Here is a 20,613-nt window from a genome sequence, read left to right as displayed (position 1 = left end):
GCATGAGCAACAGGCTATGAAGAAGAAAGCATCCACAGAATTTATTCCTTTACTTAGCAACATGCATGATTGTAAATTAGGGGACAATAGCAAGATGTTTTCACAAATGACTGCCATGGTACATATAACCAATCCAAGTACTTCCAGAGGTAAGTGGAAATGTCCTCTCTAAAGACACTTGGTTTCACAATCTTTGAAAGACTTGGGTTTCCCTGCTCCTACTTTTCACCAGCAATCGAACTGTTTTTGATAGTCAGTCAGTCCTTGAATGATTTAAGCCCCAGTTCCAGATGATGCAGTTTGAAGCAAATCTTGCTGGAAAGCCCCTTTCTCTGTGGTGAAATTCCTCCCCTCACTGTAAGAATAATGATCAGATTATTACAACAGAAACAACAGTATCTTACTTCCTCTGCTAAGGACAAGTTGGACCTAGTTAGCTATAGCATTTCTGGAGGCAACTCATGGCGGCAATAAATGTCAAAAAACAAAAGTCAATCTTCTTTTAATATTTTAGGCACTCAACCAACCCCTCGCATTTCATAATGCAAAGAATCTCATCAAAATTTCAACATTCTGAGGTGGACATGAACCGCCCTCTTTCTTTATGATTCATATCTACCAAGCTAGCATTTCATATGACACTTCATTGAGAATTATTATTAACAATAATAACAATGATAATAGCCCTTATTTGTATCTGCCTTATCAATTCCTAATCCCTCATGAGAAAATGGAATTCTAAGTATAAAGTTCTGCAGTTATTCTCCATCTGTCTGAAACAACCACATATACATTATAAGCTTTTCCTAAACTTCAGCTTTATAGCAGGACTAAATTAGTAGTGTTCCGCCTGACTTTCAGATAAATTATTTCAATTCATTTATTCTAAACAGAGCTATTACTTCTTTCTGAATTCAATTCTAAATTATGATTACCCCTTTGGGAACAGAACCACATTGTTGGAGCTACATCTTTAAATATCAGGAGAATAGTTTCTGACCAAAGTGGCAAAGAATTTATCTTACTGCTTCTCCTTACTGTACTCTGGCTATTCACAGGTATCCTTGGCTCTACTGCCCTGAAATCTTTCATATCCAAGGCTGTCAATCTCTTTTAAATCTTAATGATTCATTTTAATGAAGGGTAAAAATTAAATAAAAACAAAATGTTGTTCGCTGCTGCTGCTGCTAAGTCGCTTCAGTCGTGTCCAACTCTGTGCGACCCCAGAGACGACAGCCCACCAGGCTCCCCCGTCCCTGGGATTCTCCAGGCAAGAACACTGGAGTGGGTTGCCATTTCCTTCTTTAGTTATATAATATAATATTCTTAATGTGCATGCTAAGTTGCTTCAGTCATATCTGACTCTGTGAGACCATAGGGATTGTAGCCTGCCAGTCTCCTCTGTCCTTGGGATTCTCCAGGCAAGAATACTGGAGTGGGTTGTTGTGCCCTCCTCCAGGGGATCTTCCCAATGTAGGGATCAAACCTGCGTCTCTTACATCTGTTGCATTGGAAGGCAGGTTCTTTATCTTGAGCACCACCTGGGAAGCCCAATATTCATAATATATTGTATTATATTATATATCGTATTATGTATTATTTCATAATATATATCCTTTAGTTGTGCTTTATGATACTCTTTAATATAATATTTTGGGCTTCCCCAGTGGCTCAATGGTAAAGAATCTGCCTGCCAATGCAGGAGATACAAGCTCAATCCCTGGATAAGAAAGATGCCCTGAAGAAGGAAATGGGCTTCCCTCATAGCTCAGTCAGTAAAGAATCTGCTTGCAATGCAGGAGACCTGGGTTCGATTCCTCAGTTGGGAAGATCCCCTGGAGAAGGAAATGGCAACCCACTCCAGTATTCTTGCCTGGAAAATTCCATGGACAGAGGAGCCTGGCGTGCTACAGTCCATGGGGTCACAAGAGTTGGACACAACTTAGTGACTAAACTACCACCACCACCACTCCAGTAATCTTGCCTAGAAAACCCCATGGACAGAGGAGCCTGGTGGGTTACAGTGCATGAGGTCACAAAGAGTCAGACACAACATAGTAACTAAACAACAATATTATATTTTAGTTATAATTATGCTTTTATATAATTATGTGATAGTCACAATATCGGAGGAGGCAATGGCACCCCACTCTTGCCTGGAAAATCCCACAGAGGAGCCTGGTGGGCTGCAGTCCATGGGGTCGCTAAGAGTCAGACACGACTGAGCTACTTCACTTTCACTTTTCACTTTCATGCATTGGAGAAGGCAATGGCAACCCACTCCAGTGTTCTTGCCTGGAGAATCCCAGGGACAGCAGAGCCTGGTGGGCTGCTATCTATGGGGTCACACGGAGTTGGACACGACTGAAGCGACTTAGCAACAGCAGCAGCAGCAGCAATCATGATGTATATTGTTCTGGCAGTTTCCACTTAGTTTCACACATGCAGGGTCCCAGTGCATAGTACATTCCTTGTGTGTCCCAGTAAAGTCAATATGAATAACTTAAGTCATCAAGATAAGCCACTAATGACAAGTATCAAAGGAACCATAACTTTACAATTGAGAAAAATTGTAGAAATGCTACTGTAGTTGGAAAAGTAGACTTTACATATGTTCATCTTTTATACTTACAATTGAGTTGGCAAAGGGAACCAAAATCCCCAAAGCAAACAAGCCCATAAGTGGCCCACCAAGCATGCCAAATATGCTGAGTGCTGCCTACAAAATTAATAAGAAGTCATCAATCAGCAATTGGAAATCCAAAGTTAAAACATTTAAAAGTAATTTCATTGAGATGAGGATTTAAACTCAAGACTCCTGAAAATCATGGCAGTCTTACCATTGACAAAGAGATAGTTAGAACCTGGAAGCTTCTGCATCTCAGGTTCAGGTTCTATCTGTTCATTAAGTATCCTCAATAAAAGAAGCAAAGTATAAAGAGGACAGAGAATCATGAGGCAAGAGGGACACTACTCTTCCTAACATTGTTCTTGTAGATGTTAATCATCACATCACTCCTTTGTGCTTTGGTAGTCTCAAAATGCTCTGCAAAACAAGATTGTGGATAAGTACTACTAAGTGACTAGAGATGGCAACAAAACCCAATGCTATCCTTGATTTCCTAAGGATAGAACTAGAATGAGAAATGATTTCAAAAAAAAAAAAAGATTGATCAAATCATGTAGAAAGTTTTAACCTGATTGGCTAACTGCAACCTTTGCTTTGATGGACAGATACCAAAATCATGATAGTGAAAAAAGTTTACAGTGTGAAGAATGCAAAAGCGCAAATAGCTGAAACATTCAAGAAATATATGTTCACAATATTCAGACAGCTAATTCTTGAGAGTGAATAGAACCATCAAAGAAGAATCAGGGACCCACTGGTTTGTTCACAGAGGAAAAGGGACAGATGGAACAGAATTAATACATTAAAGAAAAAATGTCAGTCAAAAAAATTTTAGAGGGTATAGACTGCAGCTCTGGCTTAAAAAACAAACAACAACAACAACAAACCCCCCCCCCCCAAAAAAAAAAAAAACACAAGAAAAGAGCTCTACCTAGTGGACTAGGAAAGGAGTGAGGATATGCTGACAGAGAAGAACTAGTGTTCAAGGAGAACATGGACTCAGAAAATGGTCCTAAGGAATCATTTCACAATGTCTCTTGAACCAGAGTCCAGTTGGAAGGAAGGTAGACTTCACTGCAAAATGTGAAAGGTCACTTGGCACATGTAGTGGTCACTGTGACAGTGTGACCTAGAGCCAGTTCTGGAGATACAGGAATAGTCTCCCCACCAAATGCCTGTCTCAGGAAATAAGACCTTGGTTAGAGATGAAGCAAGGAAGAGCAGTCTTAAAGTCATGATGACTCTCCTGGAATATCTCATTACCTATACTCAGGCCAGAGCTGGTATATGAAAAAAGGGGAAAAGGGGGGACCAATCATAATAAGAGCTCTAAATAATGATTCAGACTATGAAGGAAAGCATACTAACAGGAGTTTTGTTGGTTATAGCTTAGGTGTACCAGATAAGGTTAGAGTTTCTAGACCTAAATCATTCATTCATTCATATAATCAGAATAAGAGCACACTATTTTAACAACTGGTATACAAGCAACAACCAACCAGAAAGGAACCAAATCTTAGGCCTGAAGCAGGAGTGTGGAGCATTTGCTATGCCTAGCATTAACCTTCAAGTTTCTGGGTCATGCTGAGGTCCCAGAGTCCCAGAGTCAGACCCATGTGGCCATGGAAATTTCATGGACCACTTGGGGGTGATCAGATAAGTAAATATTTATGAACCAATACATAAATAGTTACATTCAACCTGAATGTATAAAATATCTATTTTGTCTTAGGAACTGTACCAGATACTTGGTACAGTATCAAAGAACAATGACATAATCCTCACCTTCATGAAATTATAACCTATTTAGTAAAACAGACACTAAATAAATGACCGCAATACAGTCTTATAATGGGGATGATAAGAGAAATATGAGGTGCTCTGGGAACATAATAGAGGGGAGCTCAAACCTATTCAGGTAACAGAAAGAGCCTTTTTAGAAAATAATGTTTAAGTTGAAACTTGAAGGAAAAATAAGAGTTAAACAGTTAAAGAGTGCTAAACAGAAAATGAGAAGGATACAGAAGAACTCAGAACCATCAATGAGAAGATCTATTAATAATTGACACTTGTAGAATATAAACTTAACAACAGCAGAGCACACATTCCTTTCAGGTTCCCCTGTAACAGATACCAAAATACTATATCCTGGGCTATAAAATAGACTTCAACAAATTTTAAAGAATTAAAATCATACAGAATGTGTTCAGAATGACCACCTTGGAATGAAACTAGAAATCAATAGCAGAAAGATAACAGGAAAATCACCAAACACTTAGAAACTAAGTAACATACTTTTAAACAATCCATGGATCAAAAGGACATATCAAAGGAAATTTTAAAATACAAATACAAAATATGAAAAGTTGTGGGACACAGCTAAAAGCGCTGAGAGGGAATATTTTAGCAATTAGTGCATAAATTATAAATAAAATTCTGAAATTAATCATCTAAGGTCCTACCTCAAGAACAGAATCCAAAGTAAGCAGAAGGAAGAAAATAATGAAGAAAACAACAAAAAGCAATGATTTAAAACAGAAAAACAATATGGAAAAATGAGTGAAACAAGAAGCTAATTCTTTGAAAATATCAATAAAAATTGACAAACCTCTAGCAAGACTAAAAAACAGATAAAAGATAAAATTACCAATGTGAGGAATAAAACAAGAGCTAACACTACAAACTCTGCAGATATCAAAAGCATAATAAGGGAATACTATGAATCACTTCACAAACATAAATTTGACAACTTAGGTGAAATATACCAAATCCTTGATCCATTTTATAATGCATCCAATATGAAACAGGTAATTTGAATAGCTATAACTACCAAGGAAACTGAATTCATAATTTTAAATTCCCCCAAAAAGAAACCCTCAAGAGCAGATGGTTTCACTAGAGTATTATACCAAACAGCATTATACCAAACAAAGAATTAACACCAGTTTTGCACAATCTCTTCCAGAAAAAAGGAGAAAATTCTTTCCAGTTTATTTTATGAAGCTGGTATGACCCTAATACCAAATTGAGACAATGACATTACAAAAAAATATTACTACAGATCAGTATCTCTCACGAATATAGATGTAAAAATTCTTAATAAAATATCATCAAATACAATTCAGCAACATATAAAAATAGCTCTATGCTATAACCAAGTGAAGTTTATTCCAGAAATGCAAGGCTGGATCAACACTTAAAAATCAATCAGGATAATATACCATGTCAAAGGACTAAAGAAGAAAATCATATTGTTATATCAAATGATGGCGAAAAATCATCTGACAAAATTTAACACTCATTCATGATAAAAAACTCTCAGAAAAATAGAAGTAAAGGGGAATTTCCTTAATTTGGTAAAGGGGATATACAAAACTCCTACAGCTAATGTACTCAAGAATGAATTACTAAATGTTTTCCTCATTCAGGGGCTTCCCTTGTGGCTCAGCTGGTAAAGAATTTGCCCGCAATGCAGGAGACCTGGGTTCAATCCCTGGGTTGGGAAGACCCCCTAGAGAAAGGAAAGGCTACCCACTCCAGTATTCTGGCCTAGAGAATTCCATGGGCTATATAGTCCATGAGGTTGCAAAGAGTAGGACGTGACTGAGTAACTTTCACTTTCACTTTCCTCATTCAGACTGGGCAACAAGGCAATGGTGTTCACTCTCCTACACTTATTCAACATGATGTGGAAACTGAAGTCAAGGAATAATATAATAATAATAACAAATTGAAGCAATAAGGAAACAAAAGGTACATGTGCAGATTGGAAGAGAAGATATGAAACTGTCCCTATCTGAAGTTGAAGAAAATCCCAGAAACTAATAAGTAAACTCAACAAGGTCATATGATATAGACATATCATATGGTAAAATGTTCCCAAGTTGTTATATAGGTTTAAGGCAATATTATCAAAATCTAAGCAGGGTTTATATGTAAATATATATATATATATATGGAGAGAAGATTATTATAAACTTTAAATAGGAAGGCAAAGGAACTAAAATAGCTAAAACAATTTTGAAAAATAACAATAAAGTGGAAGGAGTCAATAAATCCAGACTCAAGATTTATTACAACATGATAGTAATCAAGACTGTGTGATCTTGGCAAATGGTTATACACACAGATCAATGATATAAAACAAAGAAACCAAATACAGACCCATACAAATATGCTCCATTGATTTTTCACATAGGTGCAAAGGCAATCAATGGAAGAAAGATAGTTTTTACAACAAGTGGTGCTACAGCAACTGGACATCCACAGGGAAAAGTAACCTAAGTCTCTCACCATTGAGTAAACTGGCTAAAGGATATGTGGAGTTTCTCTGTATTATTTTTTACTATTACATGTAAACCTATGATTTTCTCAAAATGGAAATTTTAATTAAAAAAAATTTTAAAGACTTTATTCATATCTGTTCTTTGGTATGTCTATGGGTAGATATATAAAGAGGGAAGTCTAGAAGGATGATCACATCAACTTTAAAAAAAGAAGAATTTAGTGATTATGACTTAAACCTTCGAGGATTAACTCTTACCTGCAACAAAGCTCCCATTAGTGAAGCCAGTGCAGCCATGCCAATACACAGGGCTCCAAACAGCACACCTATATGGATGACATAAAAGCCATTGCAAAATCCAGACTCAGAGGATTAGAATTCTCAATAGAAAAAGCTACCACACCTTGATTCAAAGTGTATAATATGACTATAATGAAGAATGGCCACCTACCTCAGAGTCAGGTAAAAAGGCAATGGGCTGTTTTTCTACAGCATCGGCAGTGTGCAAAGAGGAAAGAAAACCCTGATATCGTGTCCCAGGATTTATTACATTAGGTTATATAAGTAAAGAATCCCTAAAATTAACTATAGGTTATTTTAAAACCAAAAACCATTGTGTTACTAATCTAATCCTCCATAAACATTTGTTTGTAAAGGAAAGCTCAGGTCTCTCTTTTCAGTTTGCCAAAAACAGGACACAGTTTAGCTCTGCTCTGATGGGGGAAGGGAGTAATAAATATCAGAGAGTCTTCTGACTTTAACTGTTCATTTCTCCTGGGAAGTGGCAATCCACACCAGAGTATTTTAGGACCTTTAGCTTTCTTATAATCTCCATCAATATTCACAAACCTTTCCTGTTAAACAAAAGCAAAGAAAGGCAACTTGAAGATAAGTATTATATTTTTCCCTTCTACCAAACTCTTTCCCCAAAACTTCTTTATAGAAATTCTCAAGCTATCATTGGTGGTCAGTTTATGGAAATTTATTTTTTTTTTTTTTTGTCTTTTGGCTTTCAATATTTTCCAGGTTTTCTCTAACTACACATTTTACTTTTGAAATTGCTTTAGGAAAACTCTGGAAAAGGGAATGGCAACCTACTCCAGTAATCTTGCCTGGGAGATCCCATGAACAGAGGAGCCTTGTAGGCTATAGTCCACGGGGTTGCAAAGAGCTGGACACAACTGAGCAACTAACACACATAAGAAAATTCCACCCCCCATTTTTGTTTTTAAAGATTTCCATTCAACAAAACTCACCTGAAATCCATTAATATAATTTCCCACATATAAACCTCAAAATATAAAAAATAAAATGAATGAGAAATTTGTTCATAAAAAAATTAGTGCATTCCTTATGTTATTTCTATCTTACTTACAAAAGCACTCACACTTTTGTTAAGCAAAGTGAGTAAATAATCTCATTGTGCCTGAATGGAAAACTTTACATTAATTTTTTTAAAGAGCTTTATTGCAATGATTTTCCATGTCTCTAAATCCTAATATAAATAGTATTTCCAACATACTAAATTCTTCTCTACTTGGTAACTCATGAATGGTCACCATTGTGGGTTTTGCATACTCAAATTATCAGAAACATTTAAGTCATTTGCCACATTACATACCTCAACATAATGATTATATTCAACCCTTCAAAATGAATGAAAGCTTCATCTACACTAGTGGAGTCAATTTGTTATTAATCATCATCAACATCATTCCTTGAGTATCAGCTAGTACCTATTGTTTTACATGGATTATCTCTAAATCTCACAGTACCTACAAAGTGAATAATTTTTGTTTTCATTTTCCTTATAAAGAAACAGGCTCAACTGGGTTTGCTCAAGGCTTTGTTGTTGCATAGATACTAAGTCATATCCTACTCTTTTGCAACCCCATGGACTACAGCCTGCCAGGCTCCTCTGTTGCCAGGCTCCTCTGTCCATGGAATTTCCTAGGCAAGAATACTAGAGTGGGTTGCCATTTCCTTCTCCAAGGGATTTTTCCCAAACCAGTGACTGAACCCACATCTCCTGCACTGCAGGCAAGTTCTTTACCACCAAGCCACCTGGGAAGTCCTTGCTCGAGGCTAACAGTTAGTAAATTAGTGAAGCAGTTTGGTGAGGCCAGCAAGTCTGTCTGGCTTCAAAAGCTTCTATTTATTCTACTAAACCACAAAGCTTCAACAATTCCATAATGAGCCCATGTAAATATCCTTTAAGGAAGCATTATCTCATTCTTTTAAAATTATGTTCTAGGATTAAAATCAGGTACAGGTACATAATAAAATAAAACAATGCTATTTAAATTTAAGGGATACTGACGAATATAAATTAAGTATGTATTCAAGGCTACAGTTATGGCAATTACATAAGAATTGTGGTATAAAACAGAATATTATTTACTATTTCTTTGACAGTCTACTAGTGCTATTAAGTTGAGGTTAAAGATTCTTTTTAAAAAAACAAATTTGTTAGTCATTCATCCTGAAACAAGTATACCCAAATGAAAATGAAGAAGTGCACTAGCTAGGTTTCTCTGAGTCAAATACTGCACCTGGGACATACAGCAATTGAGGTTAAATATCTTTCCATTCAAGATGATATTTAACCTCTAAACTGAAAAAGCAAGAGTATTCCAGAAAAACATCTATTTCTGCTTTGTTGACTATGCCAAAGCCTTTGACTGTGTGGATCACAATAAAGTGTGGAAAATTCTGAAACAGTTGGGAATACCAGACCACTTGACCTGCCTCTTGAGAAACCTATACGCAGGTCAGGAAGCACCAGTTAGAACTGGACATGGAACAACAGACTGGTTCCAAATAGGAAAAGGAGTATGTCAAGGCTGTATATTCTCATCCTGCTTATTTAACTTATATGCAGAGTACATCATGAGAAACGCTGGGCTGGAAGAAGCACAAGCTGGAATCAAGATTGCCGGGAGAAATATCAATAACCTCAGATATGCAGATGACACAACTCTTATGGCAGAAAGTGAAGAGGAACTAAAGAGCCTCTTGTTGAAAGTGAAAGAGGAGAGTGAAAAAGTTGGCTTAAAGCTCAACATTTAGAAAATGAAGATCATGGCATCTGGTCCCATCACTTCATGGGAAATAGATAGGGAAACAGTGGAAACAGTGTCAGACTTTACTTTTGGGGGTTCCAAAATCACTGCAGATGGTGATTGCAGCCAGGGAATTAAAAGACGCTTACTCCTTGGAAAGAAAGTTATGACCAACCTAGATAGCATATTCAAAAGCAGAGACATTACTTTGCCAACAAAGATCCGTCTAGTCAAGGCTATGGTTTTTCCAGTGGTCATGTATGGATGTGAGAGTTGGATTGTGAAGAAAGCTGAGCGCTGAAGAATGGATGGTTTTGAACTGTGGTGTTGGAGAAGACTCTTGAGAGTCCCTTGGACTGCAAGGAGATCCAATCAGTCCATTCTAAAGGAGATCAGTCCTGGGTGTTCATTGGAAGGACTAATGCTGAAGCTGAAACTCCAGTACTTTGGCCACCTCATGCAAAGAGTTGACTCATTGGAAAAGACTCTGATGCTGGGAGGGATTGGGGGCAGGAGAAGGGGACAACAGAGGATGAGATGGCTGGATGGCATCACCGACGCGATGGACATGAGTCTGAGTGAACTCCGGGAGTTCGTGATAGACAGGGAGGCGTGGCGTGCTGTGATTCATGGGGTCACAAAGAGTCGGACATAAGTGAGCGACTAAACTGAACTGAACTGAAGATCCTACTATCTATGAATTTGAGAATTCATATTGAATAAAGTTTAGCATTCCTCATACAATTTTATTGACTATCTCCTGGACAGCCTACACATGCAGATAGAACAATCAAGCTTGGTTTAAAAGAATCATAACACTCTGTTTCTTTATCGTCAGTCCATACACATAAGACTATATATCTTAAACTGTCAGTGCCCTCTTAGGTAATAGAGAAAAAGTGTGACTCTTGGTTCCAAACTAAGGATATCTCTTAAAACTGTGGTTGATGGAAAGGGGTTGAATTTTTAACTGTAACTAAGAATTCTAACATAGATTTGGGATAGGGAGAAGGTATAAAAGAAAGTTAGCCAAATAGGACCCCCGGAAATTGTCCTTTGTGGTCACTGGACAATTGTTTGAAGTATATCCCAAATCTTGATTGCAAATATGGCCATGACTGCATTAAGTCACATGCATGCATACACTCACACTATTTTCCATGGAAACTAATTTCTGGTATCTCTAAAAATGATGTCCCAGAGTTAAGATGGAATTGTGAAATGAAACCTTACTCATTCCTTGTGAAATCCAGGAGAGAGACTTTTCCGAGAGAGCTGGGAAGCGAGGTTTCACTAGGTCTTCCATGGTCACTGCTGCTAAGGCATTAATACTGGAGGACACTGTGCTGTAAAGGGCAATCAAAATTTTAATGTACATGTAAACTTTAATAATACCTTAACTAGGTACAAGAAAAAGAAAACATTGTCACTTCTGAAATATAACCAGATTTCTACTACATTATTTTTTTAATTATTTACTGAAGTATAGTTGATGTACAATGTTGTGGTAGTTTCTGTCATACAGCAAAGTTACTCAGTATATATATGTATAGATTATATGTATATGTATATACATATATATTCTTTGTCATATTATTTTCCATTATGGTTTATTATAAGATATTGAGTACAGTTTCCTATGTTATATAGTAGGACTTTGGGGTTTTTTAATCTATTTTACCTACTATATTATTTTTTAATAATTACATCATCCTCTTTCTGGAAGCTGTCATCCAAGAATGATTCAGGCAAATCCATAGGCTTAATAGTGAGAATAGATAATTTAATGTTGCTTCCATTTTGCAATTAATCCTTATTATCCATGAAAGAACTTCTTAGATCATGCAGTATTGCTAGATAATGACTTTAAAGCACATTTTTCTTTATGCATAGAAAGGACTATCATGAGTCCTCACTGACATTCACCATAAATATTAATAATATTAATTTGCTGGATCTTCACTAACATATGTTGTACATGATAATAATAACACAGGAATAAAGTGCAATGAATAAGCTCAAACACAAAACAAGATTCTTTGGACAGTATATATTATTCAGCCTGTAATAGATTTGTATTCTGAGTTTTCCATTTGACCATGCTTTAGTTACATTCATATTTTAAACTAAGACTGTAGGTCCTTATTTTTGACCATCAGCAAAATTCACCATTGACTGATTATCATTACTGTGACTGTATGGGGTATGTTATGATGTTTTAGACAGTAGGGACTAAAGAGAAAAGCAAAGACTTATGACAACAGACAGCCAACCCTCAGAGAGAAGAGTCAGACTGACAGAAAGGAGACATGGAATAATTACCTGTTTAGGGCCATTTGTGCCCATGTCCAGAATTCAACTTTATCCCCCCAAATATCCAATAATAAAAGAAACATCCCAAGAGGGAAAACTTGTATTATTAGAGTCCTAGTTCATACCTTAACGTTCCACTGTAAGCACAGGCCACAAAAAGTCCAGGAAGTCCCGGATAATCTTGCAGAATGTCCAGTACCAAATAAGGCATGAGCTGAAAAATTCCAAAATTTACTCTTGAATACTATTGGCTACGAAATAAAATCAATTAACATCTCATTTATCTTGTGGTATTCAAGAACTAAAGGAAGATATTGCCCACAACTGAAATGTCCAAATATGAAAAATTAAACTCTTTACCTGCTAACATTTAAATAAATGAATAGAATAGTAGTTAAGGGTACAGGCTCTGGATTCAGACAGATGTGGCTTTTGTTATTTAGTTTCTCTGAACCTCAGTTTCCTCATCTGTAAAATAGGAATAATAATCCTAACCTCATAGAGTTGCTACAAAATTTAAATTAGATCATCTATGTAAGTTTTTACTATAGAACACAGAATATAGTAAAGGCTCAGTAATAGGCAGCTGTTCTCATTTTTTGGAATAATAAATCAATTTAAAGGAAATATTTTTACATACCTCTGTGCTTAAGTAAGAAGCATTCACTTAATTTAACTTCACTTGATGACTCAAGTTTATACCTGTGAACTTCAATCACTATTCCGGAGTGAAAATGTAATTAGAGCTGCTTATACAGTTGACCCTTGTACAAAATAAGTTTGAATTGTGTGGGTCTGCTTATACGTGAATTTTTTTTATATAGAAAAATATACATGTAGAACATCATATGCATGACTTTCTTGAAGTGGATAACCTATCCTTACACAGGTATGATGTGAGTGATATTTAATATGAAAACAACATGTTAGATTTTTTTTTTACTGTTTTATTACTGATTTCAAAGAATTGTGTTACTGCACAGTATGTCTCTCTCTAATAACTGCAGAAACTGCAACAACCAATCATCGCCAAGTAAGTGATTTAAAAAAAACACACAACAATGCTTTTAACACTATATTATGAATATGACTATTATACTGTATGCCATCAAGACTTTATAACAATTCATTCATTAGGGTATAGGCTAGGCGAGCATGAAGTAATCATATCAATTGCACTAGGTTACAAATAGCTCAGTTGGTAAAGAATCTGCCTGCAATGCAGGAGACCCTGGTTCGATTCCTGGGTTGGGAAGATCCCCTGGAGATGAGAAAGGCTACCCACTCCAGTATTCTGGCCTGGAGAATTCCATGGACTGTAAAGTCCATGGGGTCACAAAGAGTCAGAGATGACTGAGCAACTTTCACTTTCACAAGTTAAGCAATCATACTGCAGCTTCTTTGTCAATGCATGAACTGCCTTGAAAATTTTCCCAGGTATTTCCATATATTTTTCTATTATTTATTTATTTGTTTGTTTTTGGCACCGTGTCTTTGTTAGGGCACTTGGGCTTTCTCTAGTTGCCGTGAGAGGGGGCCACTCTCTGACCGCGGTGTGCAGGTTTCTCATTGCTGTGGCTTTCCTTGTTATAGAGCACGGGCTCTAGAGCACAGGCTGCAGTAGTTGTGGCACACAGGCTTAGTTGCTCTGCAGCATATGGGATCATCCCAGGACCAGGGATAGAACCCATGTCCCCTGCATTGGCAGGCAGATCCTTCACCACTGGACCACCAGGGAAATCTCACCATTCTTCATTCTTGTTATGTCCGCTAAAATAAACATTTGCCAAATGCTTTATAGAAACTAAAAATGAATAATGTGCCTATTTGCTATTACTTTACAAGAACATGAACACTCTCCTCCCAGCCAATAAACTTTGGGAACGTCCTTACTGCACGTAAGAAAGACATGATACTGTACCTGGTCTGGTGCAGACACTTTCTTGGCTGTCCAAGGATCACAGTCATGGTACCTGGAATAGAGGGCAAGCCCACAAAGCACCGAGCAGACAAGGATCACCCAGAGTCCCAAGAGATTGATGTAGAGAGACCTAATGAAGTGAAAACAAACAAGTAAATGACAATTTTAATTTCCATCTCAAAGATGAGGAAAATTGTGAAACAGAAGAGACTTTCATGACTATATTCAATAGACATGCATTCTCTTTGGGGTGTCAAAAATGCTACTTCTTTATTCTGGCATAACCTTCTGTTTATGAGGTCAATCAACACTGTATTTGGAAATATTTGGAGTAGATGGGGTTTTGCCACTGAATGAACGTATCCTCCTGGTCGGAGTTCCCTGGGCGTTATTAGCTTTATAATGTTATTTAACTACACTACTTTGGGCTTCCCTGGTGGCTCAGCAGTAAAGAGTCCAGCTGTCAATGCAGGAGATGCAGGTTCCAGCCCTGGGTCGGGAAGATCCCCTGGAGAAGGAAATGGCAACCCACTCCAGTATTCTTGCCTGGGAAATCCCACAGACAGAGGAGCCTGGTGGGCTACAGTCCATGGGGTTGCAAACGAGTCAGATACGACTTAGAGACTAAAGAACAACTGTAACAGAATTACATTACTTCAGGACCTTTTGTCATGAAATAGAGACTTTAATAGTCAACAGAGCCGGGACTTATTCATTTTCCCTTTGTGTGACATTGTTAGCATCTACAGAGCAACTCACCAAAGTTGTTTAAATGCGGTTTGTGATGCCATCCATTAAATAGGAAAGGCAAACCTGCACCCCTAGACAGGTATCTTCCAAAATAATGTTCAGCATTTCAATACATGGCATGTGCTCCAGTAGAATGTAAAGGTTTCTGTAATAGCACTGGAGTCAGTCCTGAGCATAAATCTTAGTTCTACCATATGTGACGTTAGGCAAGTAAATTAACCTCTCTGATCCTCAGTTTCTTCAGTTTCTTCACTGACAGCTAGAAATAACAATGCATACCTCACTGAGTTATATGTAAGACTAAATAAAGTGTCTATCATGTAATACAATAGCATGTAATAACCACTTGTTAAATGGAAGTTAGTGATATTACTAGTGTTAATATCATTGAATGCTATGTCTTATCAGGGAAGCCCTATTTTAATAGGCAGTTGATAGCAAATATTTCTCCCACTAAGGTGGCTATGGTTTTTTCCACCAAGGGTACTATAGTGGACTCCTGGACTGAAGAGAGGTGCCCACCCCACCACCAACTCTTATCTCCTTCCCCAGGGCAGCCTGCACAGAATGATGACTAGATTCAGAGGTCTAAAGGCTGAGTTCCCTCAAGCCAACCCGGAACAGCCTGAAGGGTCATCTCCGCTCTAAAGCTCCTGCTGCTGAGGCCTCTGTTGAGACTGCATTTCAGTCTACCTTCTCCCTCTGGCTAATCTCCCCTTCCTTCTTCCCTTCCTTCTCCTTCTATTCCAGGAGACTCTGGCATGCTAACGTCCATCTCAAATTCTGCTTCCAGGAGAACCTAACCTGCAAGAAGTCCCAAACAACAGATTGCTAGTCTTTTCCCTTGATTGACTACATCCACTGTGTGTTTTGTTACTGCCTAATGAGTAATGGATAACCAACAAGAATCTACCGTATAGCACAGGGAACTCTGCTCAATACTTTGCAAGAAACTAAATGGTAAAAGAATTTGAAAAATAATAGATACATGTATGTGTATAATTGAGTCATTTTGCTATATTGTCAGGGAATGTTTAACAGGAGGATTCCTACCAGCTCTTTCTCACAAGTCCTTTGTTTCTTTTTAAGCGGAACAGCACGCAGCTCTCAGGAACTGAAGTCATTGTGTGAGACAGGCTTGAATCTCCTTTAGTAAACATTCTCTTTACAACAAGACTGCTTAGTCTCGATCCCCTTTCTTGAGACATGGATTGTCTCCTGACCTTGTGACCATTATGAATCCCTTGTTCCCTTGGTGACAGTTGCTGTACATTTGGTTTTCTGATCTTTATCATTGTTGAAAGAAACTTCTTGTACAACAGCCTTTATATACTCACAGAGAAATCATTAAAGCACCTTTGCTCCATCAGAGCTTGGGTCCCCATGTCTTTCTTTCTTTCTCTCTCTCTCTCCCTCCCTCCCTCTCTCCCTCTCCCTCTCTCTCTCTCTCTCTCTCCCCCCTCGGCTGATTCTTTGGAGCGCAGACACCCATCTTGCTCACTCTCCTGCCCAGGCTTCTAAGACTCTCTAGAGAAGGCGCCCCGTGCCTTCACCCCCCAAGAGAGGGCGCCCGGTGCCTTCATGAGAGACAAAGTCCTGGGTCAAGGGCTTTATTGGTTTTCTGCATAAACCAGGGAATATCAGCCTCTCTTTCACTTTCTTATCGTCGCCTTCTCCGGACGGCCAGGTCCTGGTCCATTAAAGAACCCCAACAAGTGGCATCCCAGAACAGGGACTCTGGTATACATGGTACTTCGGTTGGAGGGACTTGGGACCTTTTGAGGTCAGGACCTATTGAGGTTGATAAGTACTAAGACATGGTTCAAACGGCTGGAAAGCCCCATCATTTCTCTACTTTACTTCACCATTTGTTTAAAGCTCAGGGACTTTTGGTTTCGTGCCAATGAATAGAGGCTTGCTTTCAAACAGTGGTTAAATGTAATCCTTGGTTCCCTGATAAAGACAGTTTTGATTTACAAAGTTGGCACCAGGTCAAAGAAAATGTTGAATGAGCCGCCAAGCAAGGAAAAAATATTCCAATTGATTTCTGGCCATTTCAAGGTAAATTCTAGCCCTCCTAATATTCAACCACAGACAGAACACTTATTGCATGTATATGAATTAGACGATGAAACTTTACAAAAGTCCCAATTGGAACAACATAAAATATTTCAAAATTTTCTTACTAGCCCTGCCCCGGCTGCTCCATATGCTCCTGCTCTGCCAACAGGCGCAACTCCAAAAGTCTCTCCTTTGTTGGAACCTAATGAAAGTTATGCTAATTTTTTTGCTAGATTAGAAACTGCTATTTCCCATACTGTAATCAGAAAAGAAACCAAGAAACAGCTAGAGAAATCACTTGCTTATGAGAATGCAAATCAGGAATATCAAAGAGCTATCGCTGCAATTCCTGAGACTAGGACTATTATTGATTATTTGAAGGCTCGTTACAATCTAGGATCATAAACTCAAAAGATGCAAATGTTAGCTAAAACAATGGCTACTGCCTTTAAAAAGGGAAATGAAGGATGCTTTACATGCGGAGATAAAAACCATTTAAAAGGGGACTACCCTAAGAAGGCTAATAAAAAACCTCCAAGAATTTGCCCTCACTGCCATGGAGGAATGCATTGGGCCAAAGATTGTAAATTTAAATTTGATATTGATGGAAAACCTATTCCAGGGAACTCCAAACAGGGGACACCCCAGGTCCCCTACAATAAAAACCAGGGGCAAATTCTATCTTTTCCTTCAAACCCTCCACATCCAGCAATGCTACCGTTAATATACCAGCCCTAGATGATTTTTTTTCCTTTACCCGAAGCAGTCAGGGCAAAGACTAATAGAGTTTTGCCAAGATAATGCACTGGTCATAGCAAACAGCCTCTTCCAACAACACAAGAGAAGACTCTACACATGGACATCACCAGATGGTCAACACCGAAATCAGATTGATTATATTCTCTGCAGCAAAAGATGGAGAAACTATACAGTCAACAAAAACAAGACCAGGAGTTGACTGTGGCTCAGATCATGAACTCCTTATTACCAAATTCAGACTTAAATTGAAGAAAGTAGGGAAAACTGCTAGACCATTCAGGTATGACATAAATCAAATATACAGTGGAAGTGAGAAATAGATTTAAGGGCCTAGATCTGATAGAGTGCCTGATGAACTATGGATGGAGGTTCGTGACATTATATAGGAGACAGGGATCAAGACCATCCCCATGGAAAAGAAATGCAAAAAAGCAAAATGGCTGTCTGGGGAAGCCTTACAAATAGCTGTGAAAAGAAGAGAAGTGAAACGCCAAGGAGAAAAGGAAAAATATAAGCATCTGAATGCAGAGTTCCAAAGAATGGCAAGAAGACATAAGAAAGCCTTCTTCAGCAATCAATGCAAAGAAATAGAGGAAACAACAGAATGGGAAAGACTAGAGATCTCTTCAAGAAAATTAGAAATATCAAGGGAACATTTCATGCAAAGATGGGCTCAATAAAGGACGGAAATGGTATGGACCTAACAGAAGCAAAAGATATTAAGAAGAGATGGCAAGAATAAACAGAAGAACTGTACAAAAAGGATCTTCATGACCTGGATAAACATGATGGTGTGATCACTCATCTAGAACCAGACATCTTGGAATGTGAAGTCAAGTGGACCTTAGAAAGCATCACTATGAACAAAGCTAGTGGAGGTGATGGAATTCCAGTAGAGCTATCTCAGATCCTGAAAGATGATGCTGTGAAAGTGCTGCACTCAATATGCCAGCAAATTTGGAAAACTCAGCAGTGGCCACAGGACTGGAAAAGGTCAGTTTTCATTCCAATCCCAAAGAAAGGCAATGCCAAAGAATGCTCAAACTACCGCACAATTGCACTCATCTCACACGCTCATAAAGTAATGCTCAAAATTCTCCAAGCCAGACTTCAGCAATACGTGAACCGTGAACTCCCTGATGTTCAAGCTGGTTTTAGAAAAGGCAGAAGAACCAGAGATCAAATTGCCAACATTCGCTGGATCATGGAAAAAGCAAGAGAGTTCCAGAAAAACATCTATTTCTGCTTTATTGACTATGCCAAAGCCTTTGACTGTGTGGATCACAATAAACTGTGGAAAATTCTGAAAGAGATGGGGAAGACCAGATCACCTAGCCTGCCTCTTGAGAAATCTGTATGCAAGTCAGGAAGCAACAGTTAGAACTGGACATGGAACAACAGACTGATTCCAAATAGGAAAAGGAGTACGTCAAGGCTGTATATTGTCATCCTGCTTATTTAACTTCTATGCAGAGTACATTATGAGAAACGCTGGACTGTAAGAAACACAAGCTGAAATCAAGATTGCTGGGAGAAATATCAATAACCTCAGATATGCAGATGACACCACCCTTATGGCAGAAAGTGAAGAGGAGCTAAAAAGCCTCTTGATGAAAGTGAAAGAGGAGAGTGAAAAAGTTGGCTTAAAGCTCAACATTCAGAAAACAAAGATCATGGCATCCAGGTCCCATCACTTCATGGCAAATAGATGGGGAAACAGTGGAAACAGTGTCAGACTTTATTTTTTTGGCCTCCAAAATCACTGGAGATGGTGACTGCAGCCATGAAATTAAAAGACGCTGACTCCTTGGAAGAAAAGTTATGACCAACCTAGATAGCATATTCAAAAGCAGAGACATTACTTTGCCGACTAAGGTACATCTAGTCAAGGCTATGCTTTCTCCAGTAGTCATGTATGAATGTGAGAGTTGGACTGTGAAGAAGGCTGAGCGCCGAAGAATTGATGCTTTTGAACTGTGGTGTTGGAGAAGACTCTTGAGAGTCCCTTTGGACTGCAAGGAGATCCAACCAGTCCATTCTGAAGGAGATCAACCCTGGGATTTCTTTGGAAGGAATGATGCTGAAGCTGAAATTCCAGTACTTTGGCCACCTCATGCAAAGAGTTGACTCATTGGAAAAGACTTTGATACTGGGAGGGATTGGGGGCAGGAGAAGAAGGGGATGACCGAGGATGAGATGGCTGGATGGCATCACGGACTCGATAGACATGAATCTGAGTGAACTCCGGGAGTTTGGTGATGGACAGGGAGGCCTGGCGTGCTGTGATTCATGGGGTCGCAAAGAGTCGGACACGACTGAGCGACTGAACTGAACTGAACTGAAGCAGTCCCTTCTAGAGTACCTACCGGACTTCTTGGACCACTGCCCCCGTAAACCTTCCATCTTTTATTTGGCCGATCTAGTTGGGCTTCTAAAGGAATTACTGTTAACTCTGGAATAATTGATTCAAATTATTCTGGAGAGATTCAAATTACGATGTCATCTCAGATTCTATGGCAATTCAAAAAGGGGGACAAAACTGCTCAATTACTTCTTTTGCCTTACATTTCTGTTAACTCCTCTAATAATGTATGGACAGGCAGATTCAGCAATACAGATCAAAAACAATCCTTATGGACATCATTGGTATCTGATTATGCCCGACCAAATATAAATATCAGAATTAATAATAAAAGATTTTATGGTCTCCTCGACCCTGGATCTAGTATTACTATTATTTCCAAACACTTATGGCCTATACAAAAGGTCTCTTGCCAAATTGCAGGAATTTCTCAAAGCCAAAGTACAAGAAATTTATCAAAATGTTTAGATC

At 38.3% G+C, this 20,613-nt stretch overlaps 1 protein-coding gene across 1 annotated transcript in view; it reads right to left on the bottom strand.

Moving 5' to 3' along the window:
• SLC5A8 (solute carrier family 5 member 8) overlaps nt 1-20,613 on the bottom strand; it is a 65,314-nt gene that overhangs the window by 10,066 nt on the left and 34,635 nt on the right. The window contains exons 7-11 of the mRNA XM_040234895.1: nt 14,211-14,340; nt 12,415-12,503; nt 11,210-11,322; nt 7,173-7,240; nt 2,633-2,719 (exon numbers count right to left, since the gene is read on the bottom strand). Of these exons, the coding sequence (XP_040090829.1) occupies nt 2,633-2,719; nt 7,173-7,240; nt 11,210-11,322; nt 12,415-12,503; nt 14,211-14,340 (487 nt within the window). The remainder of the gene's footprint in view (nt 1-2,632; nt 2,720-7,172; nt 7,241-11,209; nt 11,323-12,414; nt 12,504-14,210; nt 14,341-20,613) is intronic.

This window comes from Oryx dammah, unplaced genomic scaffold (assembly GCF_014754425.2).
Source record: "Oryx dammah isolate SB20612 unplaced genomic scaffold, SCBI_Odam_1.1 HiC_scaffold_29, whole genome shotgun sequence".
NCBI classification, from domain to species: Eukaryota; Metazoa; Chordata; class Mammalia; order Artiodactyla; family Bovidae; genus Oryx; species Oryx dammah.
This window is presented reverse-complemented; position numbering and strand designations above follow the sequence as displayed.